Source organism: Schistocerca cancellata, chromosome 2 (assembly GCF_023864275.1).
Source record: "Schistocerca cancellata isolate TAMUIC-IGC-003103 chromosome 2, iqSchCanc2.1, whole genome shotgun sequence".
Taxonomy (NCBI): Eukaryota; Metazoa; Arthropoda; class Insecta; order Orthoptera; family Acrididae; genus Schistocerca; species Schistocerca cancellata.
The window spans coordinates 1,096,430,445-1,096,454,270 of record NC_064627.1 but is presented as its reverse complement, the minus strand read 5'-3'; the positions used below and the strand labels follow the sequence as shown (position 1 = coordinate 1,096,454,270).

The following is a 23,826-nucleotide window of genomic DNA, read 5'->3' as shown; positions in this document are numbered from 1 at the left end:
CATGACGACCTTTGTGGTAGTGACCATTTCTCCATCTTCCTGTCACTCCCTCAGTGTCATGCCTGTGGACACCTACCCAGATGGACTTTAAACAAGGCAGACTGAGTAGCCTTCACCTCTGCTATCACCGTTGAATCTCCCCCACATGGTGCCATTGATGTTGTGATTGAGTAGGTCACTACAACGATAATTTCTGCGGCGGAAAATGCGATCCCTCATTCTTTGAGGTGCCCCCAGTGAAAGACAGTCCCTTGGTGGTTGTTGGAAGTCACTGAGGCAATTAAAGAGCATCGGCCAGCTAAACAGTGACATACGCAGCACCCTTCCCTAGAGCACTAAAGGCCTTTGAGCAGCTCCATGCCCATGTTCGCCTGCTTGTAAAATGATGGAAATAGGAGTGTTGGGAGAGATATGTGTCAACCATTGAGTGCCATCTGTCACCTTCCCAAGTCTGGACGGAGATTAGACGTCTTTTTGAGTACCAAACCGCAACAGGTGTCCCTGGTGTTAACTTCAATGATGTGCTCTCTACTGATGGAAACGCGATTGCCGAGCACTTTGTTGAGCACTATACTTGAGCCTCTGCATCAGAGAACTATCCCCCAGCCTTTTGCACCCTCAAATGGCAGATGGAAAGGAAATTCCTCTCGTCCACTACACGCCACAGTGAACCCTATAATGCCCCAGCTCCTCATTGTGAGTGGGAGCTCCTCAGTGCCCTTGCACATTGCCCTGACACAGCTCCTGAGCTGGATTGGATCCACAGTCAGATGATTAAACATCTCTCATCTGACTACAAGCGACATCTCCTCGTCGTCTTCAACCGGATCTGGTGCGATGGTGCCTTTCCATCGCAATGGCAGGAGAGCACCATCATTCCAGTGCTCAAACCCGGTAAAAACCCACTTGATGTGGAAAGTTATTGGCCCATCAGCTTCACCAACATTCTTTGTAAGCTGCTGGAACATATGGTATGTCGGCGGTTGGATTGAGTCCTGGAGTCATATGACCTGCTGGCTCCATGTCAGTGTGGCTTCCGCCAGGGTCGCTCTACCACTGATAATCTTGTGTCCTCAGAGTCTGCCATCTGAACAGCCTTTTCGAGGTGGCAACACTTGGTTGCCGTCTTTTTTGACTTACGTAAAGCATACAATATGACCTGGCAACATCATATCCTTGCCACATTGTATGAATGGGGTCTCCAAAACTTCCTGTCGCTTCTTACTTTCCGTGTCCAAGTTGGTGCAACCCATAGTTGCCCCCGTATTCAGGAGAGTGACGTTCCACAGGGCTCTGTATTGAGTGTACCTCTATTTTTAGTGGCCATTAATGGCCTAGCAGCAGCTGTAGAGCCATCGGTCTCCCCGTCTCTGTATGCGGATGACTTCCGCATTTCATATTGCTCCTCCAGTACTGGTGTGGCTGAGCAGCGCCTACAGGGAGCCTTTGACAAGGCGCCTTCATGTGCTCTAGCCCGCAGCTTGCAGTTTTCAGCTGCGAAGTCATGTGTCAAGCACTTCTGTTGGTGTCGTACCATTCATCCGGACCCTAAACTTTATCTTAATGATGATCAATTCACCGTAGTGGAGATGTATCGATTCTTAGGACTGGTTTTCGACACTTCATCGATTTGGCTACCTCACCTTCGTCAGCTTAAGTGCTGTACCTCAATGCTCTCTGCTGCCTGAGCAACACCAACTGGGGTGCAGATCGCTCTACGCTGTTGCAGCTCTACAGAGCTCTTGTTCAATCCCACCTTGACTATGGGAGTCTGATTTTCAGTTTGGTGGTGCCCTCAGCATTGTGTTTACTTGACCCAGTGCACCACTGTGGTGTTCGCCTAGAGATGGGAGCTTTTAGAACAAGTCCGGTGACCAGTGTCCTGGTGGAAGCCGGAGTCCCTCCATTGTGGATTCAACGTGCACAACTGCTCGCCAGTTATGTTGCACACATTCGTAGTTCTAATGATTGTCCAAATTACCGTCTCCTTTTCCCACTCGCAGCAGTTAATCTCCCACATCGGTGGCCCAGGTCAGGGCTCACGATTGCAGTTCGCATGCGATCCCTTCTCTCCAAACTGGAGTCCTTCCCTTTACCACCTCTACTTGAGATCCATTCATGTACACCTCCATGGTGTACACCTCGGCCGTAACTTCATCTGGACCTTATGCGTGGCCCTAAGGACTCCATTAACCCTGCCACTCTCCGCTGTCACTTCCTCTCGATTCTTGACGTGTTCTGGGGCTCTGAAGTTGTTTACACAGATGACTCGATGGCTGATGGTAATGTTGGCTTCGCCTCTGTCCACAGAGGCCATGTTGAACAGCATTCCTTGCCCATTGGCTGCAGTGTATTCACTGCACAGCTTGTGGCCATATCTCGTGCGCTTCAGTACATCCATTCCTGTTATGTTGAGTCGTTTCTTCTCTGTTCTGACTCCCTGAGCAGCTTACGAGCTGTCAACCAGTCCTACCCTCGCCATCCTTTGAGAGCGAACATCCAGGAGTTCATCTCTGCCCTGGAATGGTCCAGTCGTTCAGTGGTGTTTGTGTGAACCCCAGGACATGTTGGAATCCCAGGCAATGAACTTGATGACAGGCTGGCCAAACAAGTTACATGAAAACTGCTCCTGGAGATGGGCATCTCTGAAACTGATACGCATTCTGCCTTACGCCGCTAGGTTTTTCGGCTTTGGAAGACTGAGTGGCATAACAGTATGCACAACAAACTGCATGTCTTAAAGGAGACTGTGGATGTGTGGAAGTCTTCCCTGTGGGCTTCTCACAAGGAATCAGTTGTCCTTTGTTGGCTCCGCATTGGCCATACGTGGCTCCCTCATGGTTACTTCCTCTGTTGCGAGGACCCATCTCAGTGTTGCTGTGGCTCCCAAATGACAGTCGTCCACCTCTTGCTGGACTGTCCACTTTTAGCCGCTCTGCGGCGGACTTTTAACCATCCCAGCACACTATCTTCAGTGTTAGGCAACAGTGCATTACCAGCAGCTTCAGTTTTATGTTTTATTTGTGAGGGGGGGTTTTGTCATTTGATCTGAGTTTTAGCGCATGTCCTTTGTCCCTCTATGTCCTCCACTGTAGGGCTTTTAGGGTGGAGGTTTTAATGTGTTGCAGAGTGGCTGGCTATTTCTTTTTATTCTCACGGTCAGCCAGCCATGGTAATCTGCTTTCTTGTTTTTAATCTCTTCTCCCTGTTTATTCCATCCCCTGTTTTTTTTAAAAGTGTGTTTTGTCCTGTCATTCTTCTGGTTCTTCCTTTCTCCTGTTGTTATGCCGTATGTCTTCTTTCCCTTGGTTAATTGTTCTACTGGGAACAAGGGACCGATGACCTCGCAGTTTGGTCCCTTTCCTTCCCCTTTTGAACCAGCCAACCAACCATCACTATTTCATAAGACTGTAGTTCTGGTTACAAATGTTAGCAATAATGAAGCAGCTGCTGCTGCTGCTGCTGCTGGTGGTGGTGTTTGTGGTGCTGCTGTCTGATGCTGTTGTGGTCTTCTGTCCAAAAAATGGTTTGATGCAGCTCTCCATGCTACTCTATCCTTTGCGAGTCTCTTCATCACTGAAGAAGTGCTGCAACCTACATCCGTTTTAACCTGCTTACTGTGTTCATCTCTTGGTCTCCCTCTATTATTTTTAACCCCCACACTTTTCCCCAGTACTAAATTGGTGAGTCCTTGATGTTTTAGAAAGTTTCCTCTCAACCAATGCCTTGTTTTTGTCAAGTCATGCCACAAATTTCTTTCCTCCTATTCTGTTCAGTGCCTCCTCATAGTTTACGTAATCTACCCATCCAGTCTTCAAACAGTGGAAACTCCAGGTAGGAATATCAGCAATGTAGAAAATGCTAGATTGTTGCTTACCGAAACGAAGATGTGTTAAGTTGCAGACAGACAAGTTTAAAGACACTTATATAAAAAAATAAGCACATCCTATGCATACATAACCGCCACCTCTGGCCGGAATGCCAGGGCCCGAGCTGCCAGAGATGGCAGTCGTGTGCCTGACAGTGTTTGCTTGTGAGTATGAATGCTATGTGTTTCTTTTGTGCTAATGAAGGATGTGGCCGAAAGCTTTATGGAAATGTCTTTTAATTGTGCCTGTCAGCATTCAGTCTTCGGCATTCTTCAGGAGCACTACATGTCAAAAGCTTCTGTTCTCTTCTTGTCTCAATTGTTTATTGTCCATATCTCACTTCCCTACACAACTGTACTCCAGACAAATAAATTCAGAAAAGACTTCCTAATACAGATGTCTAAATACAGTATTAAAAAATTTCTCTTCTTCAGAAATGCTTTTCCTGCCATTGCCAGTCTACATTTTATATCCACTCTGCTTTGGCCAGCATCAGTTATTTTACTGCCCAAATAGCAAAACTCATCTATATTATTATTATTATTATTCCATCCTGGATTTTCCATTGTTTGTTATTATTATTATTATTATTATTATTATTACTGTTGACAGTGGTCAGACACAAAGCATTGGCAGTCTAAAGCCTTAAGATTTCTGTTAGTTCAGAAGTTACAAGTAATTTACAAACAATAAGTATAGGAAGGGAATGTAGTAGGTGAATATGGGTTGGGGATAATAAATGAAAGAGGAAGGCGTCTGGTAGAATTTTGCACAGAGCATAACTTAATTATAGCTAACACTTGGTTCAAGAATCATGAAAGAAGGTTGCATACATGGTAGAAGCCTGGAGATGCTAGAAGGTATCAGATAGATTACATAATGGTAAGACAGAGATTTAGGAACTAGGTTTTAAATTGTAAGACATTTCCAGGGGCAGATGTGGACTCTGACCACAATCTATTGGTTATGAACTGTAGATTAAAACTGAAGAAACTGCAAAAAGGTGGGAATTTAAGGATATGGGACCTGGATAAACTGAAAGAACTAGAGGTTGTAGAGAGTTTCAGAGAGAGCATTAGGGAACAATTGATAAGAACAGGGGAAAGAAATACAGCAGAAGAAGAATGGGTAGCTTTGAGAGATGAAACAGTGAAGGCAGCAGAGGATCAAGTAGGTAAGACGATGAGGGCTAGTAGAAACCCTTGGGTAACAGAAAATATATTGATTAATTGATGAAAAGAGAAAATATAAAAACGTAGTAAATGAGGCAGGCAATAAGGAATACAAACGTCTCAAAAATGAGATCGACATGAAGTGCAAAATGGCTAAGCAGGAATGGCTAGAGGGCAAATGTAAGGATGTAGAGGCATATATCGCTAGGGGCAAGATAGATACTGCCTACAGGAAAATTAGAGAGACCTTCGGAGAAAAGAGAACCACTTGTATGAAAATCAAGAGCTCAGATGGAACCCCAGTTATAAGCAAAGAAGGGAAAGCAGAAAGGTGGAAGGAGTATATAGAGGGTCTATACAAGGGCAATGTACTTGAGGACAATATTATGGAAATGGAAGAGGACATAGATGAAGATGAAATGGGAGATAAGATACTGCGTGAAGAGTTTGACAGAGCACTGAAAGACCTAAGTCGAAACAAGGCCCCGGGAGTAGACACCATTCCATTAGAATTACTGATAGCCTTGGGAGAGCCAGTCCTGACAAAACTCTACCATCTGGTGAGCACGATGTTTCAGACAGGCGAAATACCCTCAGATTTCAAGAAGAATAAAATAATTCCAATCCATAAGAAAGCAGGTGCTGACAGGTGTGAAAATTACCGAACTATCAGTTTAATAAGTCACGGCTGCAAAATACTAACACGAATTCTTTACAGACAAACGGAAAAACTGGTAGAAGCCGACCTCGGGGAAGATCAGTTTGGATTCCATAGAAATGGTGGAACACGTGAGGCAATACTGACCCTACGACTTAGAAGATAGATTAAGGAAAGGCAAACCTACGTTTCTAGCATTTGTAGACTTTGAGAAAGCTTTTGACAATGTTGACTGGAATACTCTCTTTCAAATTTTGAAGGTGGCAAGGGTCAAATACAGGGAGCGAAAGGCTATTTACAATTTTTACAGAAACCAGACTGCAGTTTTAAGAGTCGAGGGGCATGAAAGGAAAGCAGTGGTTGGCATGGGAGTGAGACAGGGTTGTAACCTATCCCCGATGTTATTCAATCTGTATATTGGGCAAGCAGTAAAGGAAACAAAAGAAAAATTCAGAGTAGGAAGTAAAATCCATGGAGAAGAAATAAAAACTTTGAGGTTTGCGGATGACACTGGAATTCTGTCAGAGACAGCAAAGGATCTGGAAGAGCAGTTGAACAGAATGGACAGTCTCTTTAAAGGTGGATATAAGATGAACATGAACAAAAGCAGAACAAGGATAATGGAATGTAGTCGAATTAAATTGGGTGATGCTGAGGGAATTAGATTAGGAAATGAGACACTTAAAGTAGTAAAAGAGTTTTGCTGTTTGGGGAGCAAAATAACTGATGATGGTCGAAGTAGAAGGATATAAAATGTAGAGTGGCAATGGCAAAGACAGTGTTTCTGAAGAAGAGAAATTTGTTAACATCAAGTATAGATTTAAGTGTCAGGAAGTCGTTTCAGAAAGTATTTGTATGGAGTGTAGCCATGTATGGAAGTGAAATATGGATGATTAATAGTTTGGACAAGAAGAGAATAGAACTTTAGAAATGTGTGCTACAGAAGAACGCTAAAGATTAGATGGGTAGATCACACAGTTGAGGTACAGAGTAGAATTGGGGAGAAGAGGAACTTTTGACACAACTTAACTAGAAGAAGGGATCGACTGGTAGGACACATTCTGAGGCACCAAGGGATCACCAAATTAATACTGGAGGGAAGCGCGGTGGGTAAAAATCGTAGAGGGAGACAAAGAGATGAATACACTAAGCAGATTCAGAAGGATGTAAGTTGCAGTAGGTACTGGGAGATGAAGCAGCTTGCACAGGGTAGAGTAGCATGGAGAGCTGCATCAAACCAGTCTCAGGACTGAAGACGACAACAACAACAACAACAACAACAACAACAACAACAACAAATATAGTGCACACATTTTAACCCCTTTTGGGACTGGTGAGACATGTGCCTCACATACAAATTTATTTAACTGATTCACAGGCTCATTGTTGGGCAGTAAAGTGTGAGATATCACTTAATTGTTTCTGTTGTGCATTTTATGCCTTGTGTTTTGCTAGTGTTATGAAATTCTTTTCCTATCTGCAATAGATAAGTTCAGTAAAGGTATTTATTATCTTTTTTCCACTGTTTGCTAGAAATATACAGATTTGTGCATATAGTTTTAAATTAGTTTAGTTGTTTTTGCCGTGTGGCCAGTGTGTGTAGAGAATTTCTATTTGTGCCTTTTGTTCATATTTGTGTCTAAATGTTTACACATTTTATTTGGTGCTATAATTTTTTTTTATATCCCTTATTTTGATATGAAACAGAAAACTCCACAAACTCGTGGTTTGTTTCTGATGACTGCTTGTCTTTTCCTCCATTATTACAGTTCCACAGGATGAAACGGTTTACCGTTGCAACATCCAAAAGAAAATGAGAAAGACAATGCCACAATTTGAGTGACCTGCTACCAGTAGTGTATCTTTCTCTCTGGTGGTCAAACCAATCTACAGCTCCCATTACAACTGTGTACTCTGCTACGTATGCAGAGCAGGATATAGCAGAGGTTGTACCATCTCTATTTTGTCTTGTGGCAAATCTTATCTCTTTCAGATGGTGAGCAGTTGACAAAACTGTAACTGGCTTATTGTCTTGAAATTGTTTTGAATTAAGATGCTAATCTCTATTTAAAAAATTATTTTAAATGGGACATATGTCTCACAGGACGTCATGAGAAATAAATTTATGGAATCATTTATTCCTTTTCGAGTCCAGCGAGACATGTATGTTCCCCTTAAAATAGTCATAAAACTCTAAACAGCAATAGAAATTTAGAAATATGGCCTCACTCAGTAAAATTTCAAAACCAAAAACCAATTTTTACAGTAATATGCAAAATTTTATTAATTTGATCATGAAAGGGTTAACTCAGTTGATTCTAATTGGGGATGCTTAGCATGAGGAGAATAACTTGTTGCTAGGGAAAGGAATGATGCAGAGGAAACCTGTTTTGTAACAAGTTAGCTTTCTTTTCTGAAAGGGAGTTGTAGATGACACATAGATGCACTGAGAACTGGTTCCTCACTCTAATTTTTTGTTAGAAATTAGCAGTCAGAACCAGTTGCCTCATTAGCTTGTAGTTTAATAAAACGCCGACAGAAACTAAATATCATTTATCCTTCTTCATCCTGGCTCGACAGCCCTTGATGGGCTTTGCCTGCTCTAAGGCATCATTCCATTTGTCCCTGTCCAGCATCTTGTCTCCATTCTCTGACACTTATAATTTTTAAATCATCTTATATGTCATCCAAGTATCGAAGTCTTGGTCTCCCTGTACTTCTTTGCTCCACTGGATTTTGCAGCAGTGCCATTTTTGTTAGGTTCTCATGTTCCACGTGAAAAGCTTAGCTGACTCATTTCAAGTGGTTTATTTTAATGAACTTTATGATTTCAAGGTCTTTGTATACTTTGTGAAGTTCAAAATTACATTGTCTGAACCACACTCCATCTTCACTAGTTGTCTGCTTAGTTTTTGCATAACAGCTTTCATTCAAAACATTGTATTAGCTCTTCATGTTGTTATGTCAGTGTCCACATTTTTGAGCCATTTGTTAATAGTGGGCGTATTAAAGTTTTATGCAGTTGATACTTTGTTCTTCTGGATTTAGGTTATGTGGCCAGCCCATAATAGCATTTATTAGCTAGGTGGATATGCTGTTTTATTTCCATACTAATGTCAGTCTGTGATGTTACCAGTGATCTCAGATAGACAAATTCACTAACATGTTCTGTTTGCACCTGACAAATTTTAACATTGTATTTAGTTCTGGTCACATTATTCACGTGTGGTTGGTTTTCTTCATATTCAGTTCCAGCCCCATTTTATTGCTGCTACAGCCAATGCCCAATATGTTTCTGTAGCAGCTAGTTCCGTTCTTGCAGTAATATCCATGCCAGAAGCTGCAGCATTCTATTGTGTATTGTGCCTGTTGTGTTGATTTGAGCGTCCTTATTACCTTCTGTAGTGCTATGTTAAAAAGCATACATGACAGTGGATCCCTTTACCTTAGCCCACAGTTAGTTTCAAAACTTGGTGTCAACTTTTCTTGTATAGTGTGCAAGATGCTGTGGACGCTAGATGCAGAGTCGGCTGTGAATTTGGAGGGGGGAGTGACAATGGTGGGGGGTCCCTCAGAGCACTGTAGAGGAAATGTTGAGTGCTGGAGGGGAAAGTGGCATTCTAAACTGAAGCCTACGCTCGCATTTTTTGTAAATATTATATTGCCCCTCAACACCCACACTTTGAAGGTGACCATTCAAAAAGATCTACTTTCACCTCTGCTTTCATTAGTATCTGAGAAGAATACTGCTGAAAATGCAGTGATTTATTTTCACCTGGCTTATTAACCATTTGTAACTTTCAGCGAAGCGTCATGAGCTGCGAATTTTGAGTAAAACCTACGCATTTCTCCGGTTGCCATATCAAAATTTGCTTCTTTTGCCAAAACACAGCTGAGTTTACACTGCCTCACCTCACTAACATGTGCAGACACAGTTGTGAGAGAATTCTGAAACAGTGGTTTATTAAGTTTATTAAGTGAGCAACTGAGGAAAAGTAAAGTTAGTGGCTTATGAAGAAGCACATTCTCGGTACAAAATAAGCTTGTAATATCTTCACATATGTTGTTCCAAAACCCATAGAATTTCTTGTTTCGCCAACTGTTGATGGCTGTTAAAAATGATGTTCTTTTACAAAAAAGTCTATAGTTATTGGATTAATGTGGTAGATAATGAGGTTTTGCATAATAACGATATGGTAAAATATTTTCCTCATTGCGTGCTATCATTTGCCAAAATGTCATTTCGATATATGAAACCATTTGCAAAATATGGGGAATGTTGAGGAATATTTCACTCTGGTTTTATCACTGGCATGGCACGACTGCAAATGAGTGAGCTACGTCAAATCAATATTTTCAGAATTGGTGACAATTAGATATCCCCACCCAAGTGTAAAGAAAAATTCAATGTGTTACCTAAATTTTGCGTGCAACAACATATTACGTAATACGCACCAAATGCAAAGTCATAGCAACCTCTGTTTTTCGTTGAATACTTTTCCAAATTTCGTGCAGTGTCTTACGTTCATGTAAATATCACAATAACTATGACTATTAACAAAATAGTGGGCACATCATCATGCATCTGACGTATAAAGCTGTAAGTAAAGAAAAATGATTTCTCCCCCCCCCTCCCCCCTAATAGTTTCTGTAATATTGTTTGAGACATCCACATCTACATCCATACTCCGCAATCCACCTGACGGTGTGTGGCAGAGGGTACCTCGAGTACCTCTATCGGTTCTCCCTTCTATTCCAGTCTCATATTGTTCAGGAGGATTGTCGGTATGCCTCTGTGTGGGCTCTAATCTCTCTGATTTTATCTTCATGGTCTCTTTGCAAGATATACGTAGGAGGGAGCAATATACTGCTTGGCTCCTCGGTGAAGGTATGTTCTCAAAACTTCAACAAAAGCATGTACCGAGCTACTGAGTGTCTCTCCTGCAGAGTCTTCCACTGGAGTTTATATATCATCTCTGTAACACTTTCGTGATTACTAAATGATCCTGTAACGAAGCGCGCTGCTCTCCGTTGGATCTTCTCTATCTCTTCTATCAACCCTATCTGGTACGGATCCCACACTGCTGAGCAGTATTCAAGCAGCAGGCGAACAAGCGTACTGTAACCTACTTCCTTTGTTTTCGGATTGCATTTCCTTAGGATTCTTCCAATGAATCTCAGTCTGGCATCTGCTTTACCGACGATCAACTTTATATGATCATTTCATTTTAAATCACCCCTAATGCGTACTCCCAGATAATTTACGGAATTAACTGCTTCCAGTTGCTGACCTGCTATTTTGTAGCTAAATGATAAGGGATCTATCTTTCTATGTATTCGCAGCACATTACACTTGTCTACATTGAGATTCAATTGCCATTCCATGCACCATGCGTCAATTTGCTGCGGATCCTCCTGCATTTCAGTACAATTTTCCATTGTTACAACCTCTCAATATACCACAGCATCATCCGCACTAAGCCTCAGTGAACTACCCACGGTATCCACAAGGTCATTTATATATATTGTGAACAGCAACGGTCCTAAGACACTGTGGCACACCTGAAATCACTCTTACTTCAGAAGACTTCTCTCAGTTTGAGAATGACATGCTGCGTTTTGTTATTTAGGAACTCTTCAATCCAATCACACAATTGGTCTGATGGTCCATATGCTCTTACTTTGTTCATTAAACGACTCTGGGGAACTGTATGCGGAAGTCCAGAAACACGGCATCTACCTGGCAATCTGTGTCTATGGCCCTCTGAGTCTCGTGGACGAATAGCGCGAGCTGGGTTTCGCACGATCGTCTTTTTCGAAATCCATGCTGTTTCCTACAGAGTAGATTTCTAGCCTCCAGAAAAGTCATTATACTCGAACATAATACGAGTTCCAAAATTCTACAACTGATCGACGTTAGAGAAATAGTTCTATAGTACTGCACATCTGTTCGACGTCCCTTCTTGAAAATGGGGATGAACTGTGCCCTTTTCCAATCTTTGGTACACTACGCTCTTCTAGATTCCTACGGTACACCGCTGCAAGAAGAGGGGCAAGTTCCTTTGCATACTCTGTGTAAAATCGAACTGGTATCCCAGCAGGTCCAGCGGCCTTTCCTCTTTTGAGTGATTTTAATTGTTTCCCTATCCCTCTGTCGTCTATTTTGATATCTATCATTCTGTTATCTGTGCGACAATCTACAGAAGGAACTACAGTGCAGTCTTCCTCTGTGAAACAGCTTTGGAAAAAGACATTTTGGCCTTTAGTCTGTCATCCTCTGTTTCAGTACCGTTTTGGTCATAGAGTGTCTGGACATTTTGTTTTGATCCACCTACCGCTTTGACATAAGACCAAAATTTCTTAGGATTTTCTGCCAAGTCAGTACATAGAACTTTACTTTCGAATTCATTGAACACCTCTCGCATAGCCCTCCTCACACTACATTTTGCTTCGTGTAATTTTTGTTTGTCTGCAAGGCTTTGGCTGTATTTATGTTTGCTGTGAAGTTCCCTTTGCTTCCGCAGCAGTTTTCTAACTCGGTTGTTGTACCACGGTGGCTCTTTTCCATGTCTTACGATCTTGCTTGGCACATACTCATCTAACGCATATTGTACGATGGTTTTGAACTTTGTCCACTGATCCTCAACACTACATATACTTGAGACAAAACTTTTGTGTTGAGCCATCAAGTACTCTGAAATCTGCTTTTTGTCACTTTTGCTAAACAGAAAAATCTTCCTACCTCTTTTAATATTTCTATTTACGGCTGAAATCGTCGATGCAGTTACCGCTTTATGATCGCTGATTCCCTGTTCTGTGTTAACTGTTTCAAATAGTTCAGGTTTGTTTGTCACCAGAAGGTCTAACATGTTATCTCCACAAGTCGGTTCTCTGTTTAACTGCTCAAGGTAGTTTTCAGATAAAGCACTTAAAAAAATTTCACTGGATTCTTTGTCCCTGCCACCTGTTATAAATGTTTGAATCTCCCAGTCTATATCTGGCAAATTAAAGTCTCCACCCAGAACTATAACATGGTGGGGAAATCTACTTGAAATATTTTCCAAATTTTCCTTCAGGTGCTCTGCCACAACAGCTGCTGAGCCAGGGGGCCTATAGAGACATCCAATTACCATGTTTGAGCCTGCTTTAACCGTGACCTTCGCCCAAATTATTTCACATTTCGGATATCCGTCAATTTCCTTTGATACTATTGCACTTTTTATCACTATAAACACGCCTCCCCCTTTTCTGTCCAGCCTGTCTCTGCGGTATACATTCCAATCTGAGTTTTAGAATTTCATTACTGTTTACATCTGGTTTCAGCCGACTTTCTATCCCTAGTACTACGTGGGCATTGTGACCGTTTATTAATGAGAGAGTTCTGGGATCTTTCTATAGACGCTCCTGCAGTTTACTATTACCATATTAATATTGTTATTCCCTGTTGCATTTTGCCTACTACTACCTTGCCGCGTCTCAGGAGGTGTCTTGTCGGACCTAGGAAGGGAATTTTCTAACCTAAGAAACCACATGTGCACTCCACACTACTCTGCTACCCTTGTAGCCACTTCCTGCGTGTAGTGCACGCCTGATCTGTTCAGGGGGACCCTACATTTCTCTACCCAATAATGGAGGTTGAGAAATTTGCACTGCAGAATCATCTGAGCCTCCGGTTTAATCCTTCCACTCGGCTCCAAACCAGATGACTGCGATCGGTTCTGGGAACGATACTACAAATAGTTAGTTCAGATTCCACCCCACGAGTGAGGCTTTCCGCCTTTACCACTTCTGCCAACCGCCTGTATGAACTGAGGATGACCTCTGAACCCAGATGGCAGGAGTCATTGGTGCCGACATGAGCAACAATTTGCAATCGGGTACACCCAGTGCTCTCTATCGCCGCCGGCAGGGCCTCCTCCGCATCTCCGATGAGCCCCTCGGCTAGCAGACAGAGTGAACACTGGCCTTCTTCCCTGACCTTTCCGCTATTTCCCTCCGCTATTTCCCTATGGGGCTCCATCACCCACCTAACGTTGGAGCTCCCAATCACTAATAAACCACCCCCCCCCCTCCCCATGTGCCTGCTTGGACCTTGCTGAAGGAGCGGCCCCATGTCCACTCACAGGCCGAGTGGGCGATGCCACACGGCCAGCCTCTACATTGACCCTCCACCTCGTGCGCCGCGAATGCCGCTGAACCCGCCACTCCCCTTGGGGAGAGGGTGGCCTAACCGCACCCAGTACCCACGAAGATGTCTCGACAGCAGGGACTGTGGGTGAAGCATGTAACATCTGGGGTGAACCATGTGACGCACCAGACTCCCCGCTGCCGCTACACTCCGAGGCAGCAGCCTGAAGATGGCTGACCGCGGCCATCAACACGTTCAGCTGTTCGCGAACAGTGGCCAGTTCCTCCTGCGTCTGTACACAGCAGTCACACATCCTATCCATCCTAAGAAATCAGTTTACTGTAGAGAGTTAATCAACTTTTAATTAGACTGATGGTGAAAGACACCTGCCATCATGATAGAGCAACTTAACCAATATTTGGCAGTTAGAAAAAGGACAAGATGTGTTGGGCAAAAACAAGATGATGATTACTGGGCATAGTTTGTATATATTTTGTTGCACATGTACGCATTGATGTTTTGAAATGTTTGTCTGATAAATTTCCTATTCTGTCAGTTTGTTTACTCATAGAATTTACCAAATGATTCTGTCAGGAAGGTCCATTATAAATTTTCCTTCAGCAGCAATAAATCCTACCACCATCGCGAGTTCCTTTGTGCTGATTGGATATTTTGACTTTATTTGTAAGGTAGATGGTGCCTCGTAAAGTCACTTTCATTATTCAGTACTGGAAAGAGCAAGTGATATGTTGATGTTCAAAGCTGGGATCTACTTGCAAATATTTTTTCAGAGAAACTCTCAGTAATTAAAGAACTCTCAGAAATTTAATTGGAATGCTTTCCTGGCCACAAGAAAGAACAAGCATTTGTATTTACCGTTTTTGAAGGGTAAGAGGGGAGAGATCCAAAGGCTTTCCATCTTTGAATATTAATACACCAGAACACTTGCCTTTCCAGAATCACTTACATAGTGAAGTACAGGGTGACCCAAAAGTTAATTAACATTTGAAAACTCAATACTTCAGGCCTCAGCAGCCACGAATTGTGGTCATGCGTTTGCGTTTGTGCGCGCGCGCGCGCGTGTGTGTGTGTGTGTGTGTGTGTGTGTGTGTGTGTGTGTGTGTGTGTGTGTGTGTGTGTGCGCGCGCGCGCGCGTGTGGGGGGGTCTGTTCCCGATGAAGGCCTTGTTGGTCGAAAGCTTACTTTCTGACAGTATATTTGTTGTGCATGTGAGGGCTCAGCATTTCTGCCATACAGTGAGTTGCAGTTACCCTTTTCATAATGTTGACTTCTCAGAATAATGTAGGTGGAGAGGTAGAAATTGATGCAAGTGCTTGAAATGAAATGGCGTTTTATTGAGCCAAAGAAAAAAGTACTATAAATGGCCAACAGATGGTGAATTGTATGATACAAAAGCAATAATTATCATAACAAAGTGATGGTGATCTTTATAACACATGCTCAGCACGTCGGCCATCATTCATCAACAATACCTGTAGTTGAGGGACATTGTTGTGAACAGCACTGTACAGCATATCAGTAGGTATGGTGAGAAATAGCTGTTAGATTTTGTCTTCTAGCATCCATAATGAGGTCGGATGATTGTAGTAGATTTGAAGACTTCAGATAACACCACCAATAATCACGCAGATTGAGGTATGGGGGCCTGGGAGGCCAAGCATTGTAGCTACACAACACCACGATCCTCACCAAATGATGTGTGCAAGAGATCTTTCACAAGTGTAGCAGTATGGGGTATAGTACCATCCTGCATAAAAGTTGTACCTTCCACTATATGTTTATCAGCCATGCTAAGGTGATGTAGTTCTTATCACATCAGCATACCTCACACCTGTCACACTAACAATTCTCATGTGGTATTACTAACACAATGTTGTCCAGCACCATCTGTTTAGCTGCTTTTTGCACTTTCTTTTGGTTTCAGGCACGTGTGTCAAGTTTTACCTCTCTACTTTCTGGTCACCCTTTATTTTGAAGAAATAATGGAATTTGCTGTGAGTGATTACCAAATGCGAGCGTTGAATTTTTTAATTCACTTCCTAATGATGAAATAAATTCAATCCTTGTATAGGCCATGTTTATTTAAGAATGTGCCAACGAGTTAATGAATATGACTACTTAGTCTTCAAAATGCCTGTTTCCTACAAACATGATTCCAAATTAAAACACCTCAAAATTGGCTTCCGTATTGTTTAACCCTCGCATGGTATCAGCTCTGGAAAATTGTATGTCTGGGGTCTTTTTTGACCCCAAAGTGATTCTTGCAACTTCATGTCAGTAAAATGTAAAATATTTCCACAAAAATAATAATGGTTTTTTGAGAGACGCATGGACAATGTTGAAATTACAGTACCTTAGTTGCTTCCTATAATTAAGTTTCGTATAAGTTGCAATTGTGTGCTAGCTATGTCTGAAATATATTTTAGTTTTGTTTTGTTCCAGAAATTGTTTTAAAACACACTATTTAACAATAATGTAATTAATTAATCTTAAAAAGCTCATTGTGGCTCAAAAAACAGGTAAGCCATTTTCCCACATGCCTTGTGTGAGCCACACATTATTAGTAGACCAAAGAATGCCTACAGTTCTGTAGAGTCAAGTTCAATCCAGTGTTCAATATATGGGTGCATAATTTTACTATCATCTGCATGATTATTGATATGCATTACTATTACACCCTGCATGTGATGGGTAGTAGAAAGTCTGAGACAATCTGTCCGTGTTTGTAAGTTTTGGTCTAAGGTAACATGGAATATGTGCAATTTCATGTGTTACATTCCTTGAAAAGGGCTTCGTGCACATCAGGGCCGTGCGGAGTGGCCACGCAGTTTGAGGTGCCATGTCACGGATTGTGCGGCCCCTCCTGTCTGAGGTTCAAGTCCTCCCTCGGTCATGGGTGTGTGTGTTGTTCTTAACACAAGTTACTGTAAGTTAGTTTAAGTAGTGTGTCTAGGGATCGAGAACCTTGGCAGTTTGGTCCCTTAGGAATTCACACACATTTGACCATTTTTGCACATCAGGTGGTACTATGTCCTATGTTACCTTTCCACTTCTAGATACAAGAATAGGTGCATTAGTTTCCTGACTACCATTATCATCATCTGCACATTCACTCACATCCACTTTATCTCAGACCTGTACACCTTCTCGTATCATATTGGCATCAGCATCACTCTCATCCTCATTTCCGAAAATTGATTCATTATCACTATCACTCTTCAGTAAATCTGCTAAATCCTACTTGAAACTGTAGTCCCTTTCAAATCGTATTTAATCATCCATGACAAATAAAATGTAACACCAAGTCTTACTCCAATTAAGCAGTTCCTAACTGAATTTGTCATGACAGTGCACATGTGAGTATTTTCTACAAATTATTTACTACAATAGACATTTATATGTCTGTTTATATGGATAATTGTTTCCAAGTTTTTATTTTTGTAATAAATCGTCCCCACTGCAAAAATTTCAAATTATTATACTATGAACCTTGATATAACCGTAATTGTTTTACCCAATTATTATAAAAAGTCCACAAAGGCGTTTCTGGAGGATGAGAAATGTACATCCACATTAAAACTTTTTCTTTGTAGCTAAATAAGCCGTGAAGTGTAAGAAGACCTCAGACACCATGTGAGTTTTTGTAAACCCACATGATGAGCCAGATTCAACAGGCATACTGGGTTGCACCCTCAAATCAGGTTGACAAGCCTTATGGTCTCCTTGCACTTTCTGCACTTACTTTTTTATGTTATTTATTGATTTTTTCTTCCTTTTTGGAATCTTTTTTTTACATATGTTTGGAAAATTGACAATGTTCTCACCTTAGAGAGCCCTTTCTTCTCTCATTAATCATTTGAATGGTTTCTTCAGCCAGCTGCTTATTGATGTGCCCATTTTCTCTTCATCAATAACTTCAAAGTTAGTTTTGACAAATATCTTTTCAAATTTAGGAATATACTACAGCCTCAGACATATCACTCCCAAAGGGATCACGAAAATGAGATTAGATTTATAACAGCACATGCAGTCCTTCCCACAATCCCAACATAAATGGAACAGGAAGAAACCGCAATATATTGGATTATTCTACAGAAGGAAGTACCATGTACCATGCACTTCACAATGGCTTGCAGAGTATGAATGTCGATTAGATATAAACACATCTTGTTTTTCTTTCCCCTGAAATCTTGGAATGGAATCTCATAGTGACATGATCTTTAATCATTTATATAGATGTTTGCAGGACGTTGTGCTAAACCTCACTAAAGTAGTAAGTCTGTGATTGGTCTTTATTTCATAACTGCTTCATTCCATTTTGTAGTGATCACTACAGCAACCCCAAATTGAGTTGTATATGTAACACCACAGATATAAATAAACTAGCCTGAAAAGTTCATTACATTTATTGCAAATGTCTGTCAATCCCAGTATTGCAGTTCGAGGTCTCAAGTATTCTTTTCTAAAAAATTGTAGTTTCACTCCTAAATAATTTACTTAAGTTACAATGAATGAAGGAATAGATTTTGCCTCAGCTGTTAAATTTTATTTTATTTTTCCAAAATTTGTCATTTGTAGTAAAAATACCATTGTCAAGTGGCAACTGCAGTCAGATACAAAAATGCAGTCTCGATTTTTCACGATATGTGCTAGTATACTGTACCACTGTACCAGTACCTCGAGAAAAGCAATAATGTTTTAAGAAATCTAAATTTCAGACCACCACCACCACCACCACCACCACCACCACCACCACCACCACCACCACCACCACTACCTCCTACAAGGTCACAGTGACAAAACATGCATAAACATGGGGAACATAACGGAACAATCACACACTGCTATCATAGAAAAATTAATCTCACATCTGAAATAATATTGTGTGCATAAGCACATCTACCATACTGGTGCCTATGCATATGTCATAATGCAAAAGAAATGACACACAGTCTACATACATAGCTATTTAAACAGAGAGAATCAAACAGTGGAAATGCCAGGTAGAAATAGTGACAATGTAGGGAAAGTTAATTGGTATGTACCATAAAGATAACATGCTAAGTTGCAGACAGGTACCATTAAAAGACACTTACACATAATATTTTGGTCTCAGCATTTGTCGGAAAAAGAGAAACGCACACCATCCATTCACACAAGTGAACACATTCATGCACACATGACTTGCAACTGCAGCAGCTTGGACCAGAATGCAACGATCACATGGAATGATAGCAGCAGTGTAGAGGGGACGTGGAAAGGGGAAGGGGGAGGGAGAGAGTGTATGGGTGGGAGGAGAAAAGAGCACTGTTTGGTGTAGTGTAAGAGGACTAGAATACCAGCAGGCACAACATCAGGTTGTGGGGCAGGAAGATGGGGAAAAAGTGATTGAAAAAGGAGAGGAATAGGGAAAGATAGGCGTGTGCATTTGCAGAGCGTGGCAAACAGAATGTAGGAGACAGGAATGGGGAGGAAGTGATAGTGCAGAAGGGGGGTGGAAACTGTTGGGTGGAGGGTGTAGGGACAGTATGTTATCATAGGTTGAGGCCGGGATACTTAGGGGAGTAGAGAGTGTGTTGCAAGGATAACTCCCATCTGCACAATTTAGAAAAGTTCCAGCCTCGAAGGAGTGCCTCCCTCGTCACCCAGTACCATGCTGGAACAGAACAACTGAACCACATCCTTTGCCAGGGCTTTCATTACCTATCACCATGCCCTGAAATGAGGGACATCCTATCCAAGCCCCTTTACACTCCTCCTAAAGTGGTGTTCAGTTGTCCACCCAACCTCCTTAACATCCCGGTCTATCCCTATACTACTCCCAAACTCAACCCCAATCCCTTGCTGCAAGGATCGTATCCCTGTGGAAGACCCAGGTACAAGATCTGCCCTGTCCACCCACCAGTGCTTTCTATTCCAGTCCTGTGGCAGGTAGGTTTGTCCTACCACATTAGGAGCTGGGCCAGCTGTGAAAGCAGCCATGTCATTTACCAGCTTTGCTGCAGTCATTGCTCAGATTTTTCTATTGGTATGACATTCACCAGCTGTTGATTTCAACAGCTGCTTCACTACCTGAGTCATCTGCATCTTCCCTTCCACTACCAGTTTTCGTGAACTGTGCAGATGGGAGTTATCTTTAGAACACTTCTCTGCTCCTGTGATTATCCTGGTGTCAACCTACGGTAACACACTGTCTCCACATCTTCCACCCAACAGCTTCCACCCAACAGCTTCCACCCCCCCCCCCCCACCCCTCCCTCCATCCTATCATGTGCTCTGCATTCCCATCTCCTACAATCTTAGTTTGCCACCCTCTGCCAATGTACTTGCCCATCTCCCCCCCCCCCCCCCCTTTTCTTTTTCGCTACATTTTCTCCGCCTCCTTTCCCCACAGCCTCATGGCACTGCACCTGTTGGCATTCTAGTCCCTGCATGCTATGTCAGACAGCACTCCTATCTGCCGTCACCTGTACACTGCTATCCTTTCCCCTTCCCCCTCCCCAAACGCTCTAGATTGCTGCTACCACCCTATTTGTTAGCTGCATTCTGGCCCGAGCTGCTGGAATCATCAGTCATGTGTGTAAAGTAAGCTTGATTGTGTGAATGAATGGTGTATGTTTGTCTTTCTCCAATGAAGGCTGTGGTCGGTAGGTTATAAGTAAATGTCTTTTAATTGTGCCTGTCTGCAACTTAGCATATTATCTTCATGGAAAGTATCTTTCGACATTGTTATTAAGAAGAGAATTTTTAATGTAAGTAAATAAATTACAATTTGCCTACATGATAGGAACAGCTAAAACAGAGATGTAACATAAGGCAAGTACTGAAATTGACTAGTTTTGGAAAACAAAAACTGTAAGAGTCATGGTGAAATGTGTTCCTTCATGGTATTTTGACCCTGTTCTATTTTAGGATGCGATTTTATAGATTTGGTCTTGGTGTGTTGAACTGGCTGGCAGCATGTGTCTCTTAGACTATATTTAAACTCTCTCTTCAGTGTCTATGCAGAGTATTCATGAAATTTGTCTGATTTGGTTTTCATCTCCACATATGCCCAATTCTTCAACTAAAAAACATTTATTTTTTTTGCTCCCTTTTCTTAGTTGCATATCAAGTTGATGGTTTCAAGTAGCTGCCAACAGAAAATCTCTGCTTGAAACTTTCAAAAAAAGTATTAGCAAGAGCCATACTTACTGCATCTGACATTGTGTAGCAAAATGTACCAACTCTTTAACTGACAATTATTGACTTATGAAATTGCTTTTATTTATGCACATTCTTATTGTTATATCAGTGGAACATAAATGTGTCTTTGTAGCAACGATGATCCCTTGTTTATATTGCTTGCATTAGCTAATGTAACACATACAAATAATGTTTCAGTTCTGTAATACTTTCCATTTTACAGGGCACCAGAATTCCCCAAGAGGATAAGAAAGAGTTACCAAAACGACATCCAACAGGAAGTGTCGGCAGAGGTCGAGGTATGAGTGGATATGGCAGAGGTCGGGGTATGAGTGGATATAGCAGAGGTAGGGGTGTAAGCGGATATAGCAGGGGTCGGGGGGTAAATCGATATGGCAGAGGTCGGGGTGTAAGTGGATACAGCAGAGGTCGAGGGAAGAAAATGGTTTTCAACAAGCGGCGCGTATGGGTGTATGATAAGACACCATGTGATGTTTGTGGTAGAATTTTCACATCGAATTGTGGGATGCTCATCCATCGAACACATGCCCACAAATAATAAGTTGTGTGATTGTGTGTAACATTCAAGATTAATGAATTCTTGTTGTCAGAAGTGTAGACAATATTGTAACAGTGGCTGTAACTGTGACATTCATCCACCCATGCTCCATTTTAAGGTAATGGAAGTTATAAGATGAAATATAATGTTTTGATATTTTTTCCTTAAGTTATTAATTTTTGAGGTAATTTGTTCTGAGAACTGTGTGTAAAGAACAGTTTTTTCTATGAATGTTAATTTAAGGAGCTAAAACATTTATGTATTGTGACATTTGAAGACATGTTTGAGATTTCAATTTATCAGACTAATATTGATATTAAAATCATGTGACTGAATTTCACTGTGGCTATAGGGTGGTACTGGAATTTCAGTGAATTCTTGAGAGACTATTCAGATTATTAAAAAGACATCTTCTGTTGTATATATTTCCATTATGTTCCTATAAAGCTTATGTTATAAATATAATTGTATGTGGTTGACTTCCGAAAGGAAAATTTGCATTGATTATAAATGCTACTTCTGCTGTCAGAAAAGGTGTATTGTTTCTGATTGCTTAATAATAGTAAAGAATATGTGTATGTACTACTTTTAATTTTTCATATGAGAAACACAGTGAACTGTTTCTTTTTTTCCCCAAATTAGTTCCACAGTTTCCATCTGATAAAGTTCCAGTTTTTTATGTCGAGAGAGTCTGTGAATGTGCATAATTTTTGTTAAATGTATATGGAATTGCAAGAAAATTTTATGGTAATTTAGTTCTAGTATAATATTTTGTGCACTGTGGATAAAATGAAATTGAAAGAATATAGTTTATACTGATTTCTGTTCTTCCACAATAGTGGTTGTAAAATAATGTGATCTATTGAATGGTTAACAAGAGCCTAGTTCATCTTGCACTGTCATGAAGCAATAATAATATATATTTTCAGTGTTGCAGCAGCATTCTTTGACCACTTATTGCATGACTTTGCTGGGAAGAATTACTGAAGACAGTGAGATCACGTAAGATGTAGACTGTACAAATAAAATAATTACTGGAACTACATTTATATTTGAGTCTATAAATGATTAACACTCAGATTTGTAATACTACACTCTACTATTGAATTCTCCTATTAATTTGCTTAGACTGTAGCTTTCTTACAGTCAGAATGACCTCGTTTTAATAATCTTTCATCAAGGTTTCATACTGAAGAATCACTGCCACATGCACAGGTAGCAATATTTAAGGAGAAGTTCTGATGAAGTCTAATTTAGTTGGTAATTATAATTCGACAAAAATTGTATGTACTGATTGATCTTAACTTTCAATCATCTGAATCAGAGTTGGAAGGAAAAGTAACTGGAAGGGTTGATCGTCGTAGCCATATGGTGATATTCTTAAATATTTAAAAAAGTTATGATTCAGAGAGGCTGTAAATACAGTTAAGTTGCTGGGTATTGAGCTTTCTTGATTTCTGTAACTATATGGGAGTGTCAAGTAACTATATGAGTGTGTCAAATTTGACCTCCAAAAGAGCCAAACTCTCCATTCTGAATAGAAACAAAAGAAAGTGTGGTGCCCAGTTTCCACTTAAAACCAATTTGAAAAAATAATTGGTAATACAGGATTTCGTAACGTGTTTCATTGTCCTTTTGTAGAACACTTAATTGCAACAGAATAAGAAGCGTACACAAGTTGAGAGAACTTTTGATATTCAGTATCAGTGCCTAAGCAAAGGAAGGCTGATATGTGGTAGGAATGTATAGAAACGCTGTTTAAAGCAAAGAAGATCTAAAGAGAGTGTTAAGGTTTGGGTGTAGAGGCTGTCAACTGTTGCCGTATTCCCGCTCGTTCTCGTAAGAGAGACTGAGCAGCGAGAATGCTGCCTGCGAGATTATCGTGTTCCGAGAGCGCGGTCTCGATAACGAGGCAACCCGACACTCTCGGCTGGCCACCCCGCAGCGCCGCCGGTCGCATGGGCCCGTTCTGAACGCGGATCGTGCTGTGTGCGGCTATCCGAGTTACAAGTGTACTATTAAGGAACATGCACGTGTGACATGTCACAGTTGTGCTGGTATGTATGAATGCATTTTGGGAGATTTAAGACACATTTCGGTCGAACGAATCAAAACTGAGACATTCGAACAAATCCAGTTCACGTAATTACAAAAGTAAATCTGCCAAAGCTGACTGAAAATATACAAACCACAGCAACAGACATAAGAAAAACTACAAAATGCCGGATCCACCT

General features: G+C 41.2%; 1 protein-coding gene across 3 annotated transcripts in view; it reads left to right on the top strand.

Annotated features, from left to right (window-relative positions):
* The window catches only part of LOC126163112 (uncharacterized), a 78,710-nt gene extending 56,069 nt beyond the window's left edge, over positions 1-22,641 (top strand). Inside the window, exons 6-7 of one of the 3 annotated variants that reach the window (XR_007535160.1) lie at positions 7,469-7,645; positions 21,257-22,641. Coding sequence is in view for 1 of the 3 variants with exons in the window: in XM_049920035.1 (XP_049775992.1) it covers positions 21,257-21,592 (336 nt within the window). In the remaining 2 variants the exon portion in view is untranslated. Of the gene's footprint in view, positions 1-7,468; positions 7,696-21,256 lie in introns of all 3 variants that reach the window. The other 2 variants (XR_007535161.1, XM_049920035.1) reach the window with 2 other exon arrangements.
* Positions 22,642-23,826: the final 1,185 nt, after the last annotated feature.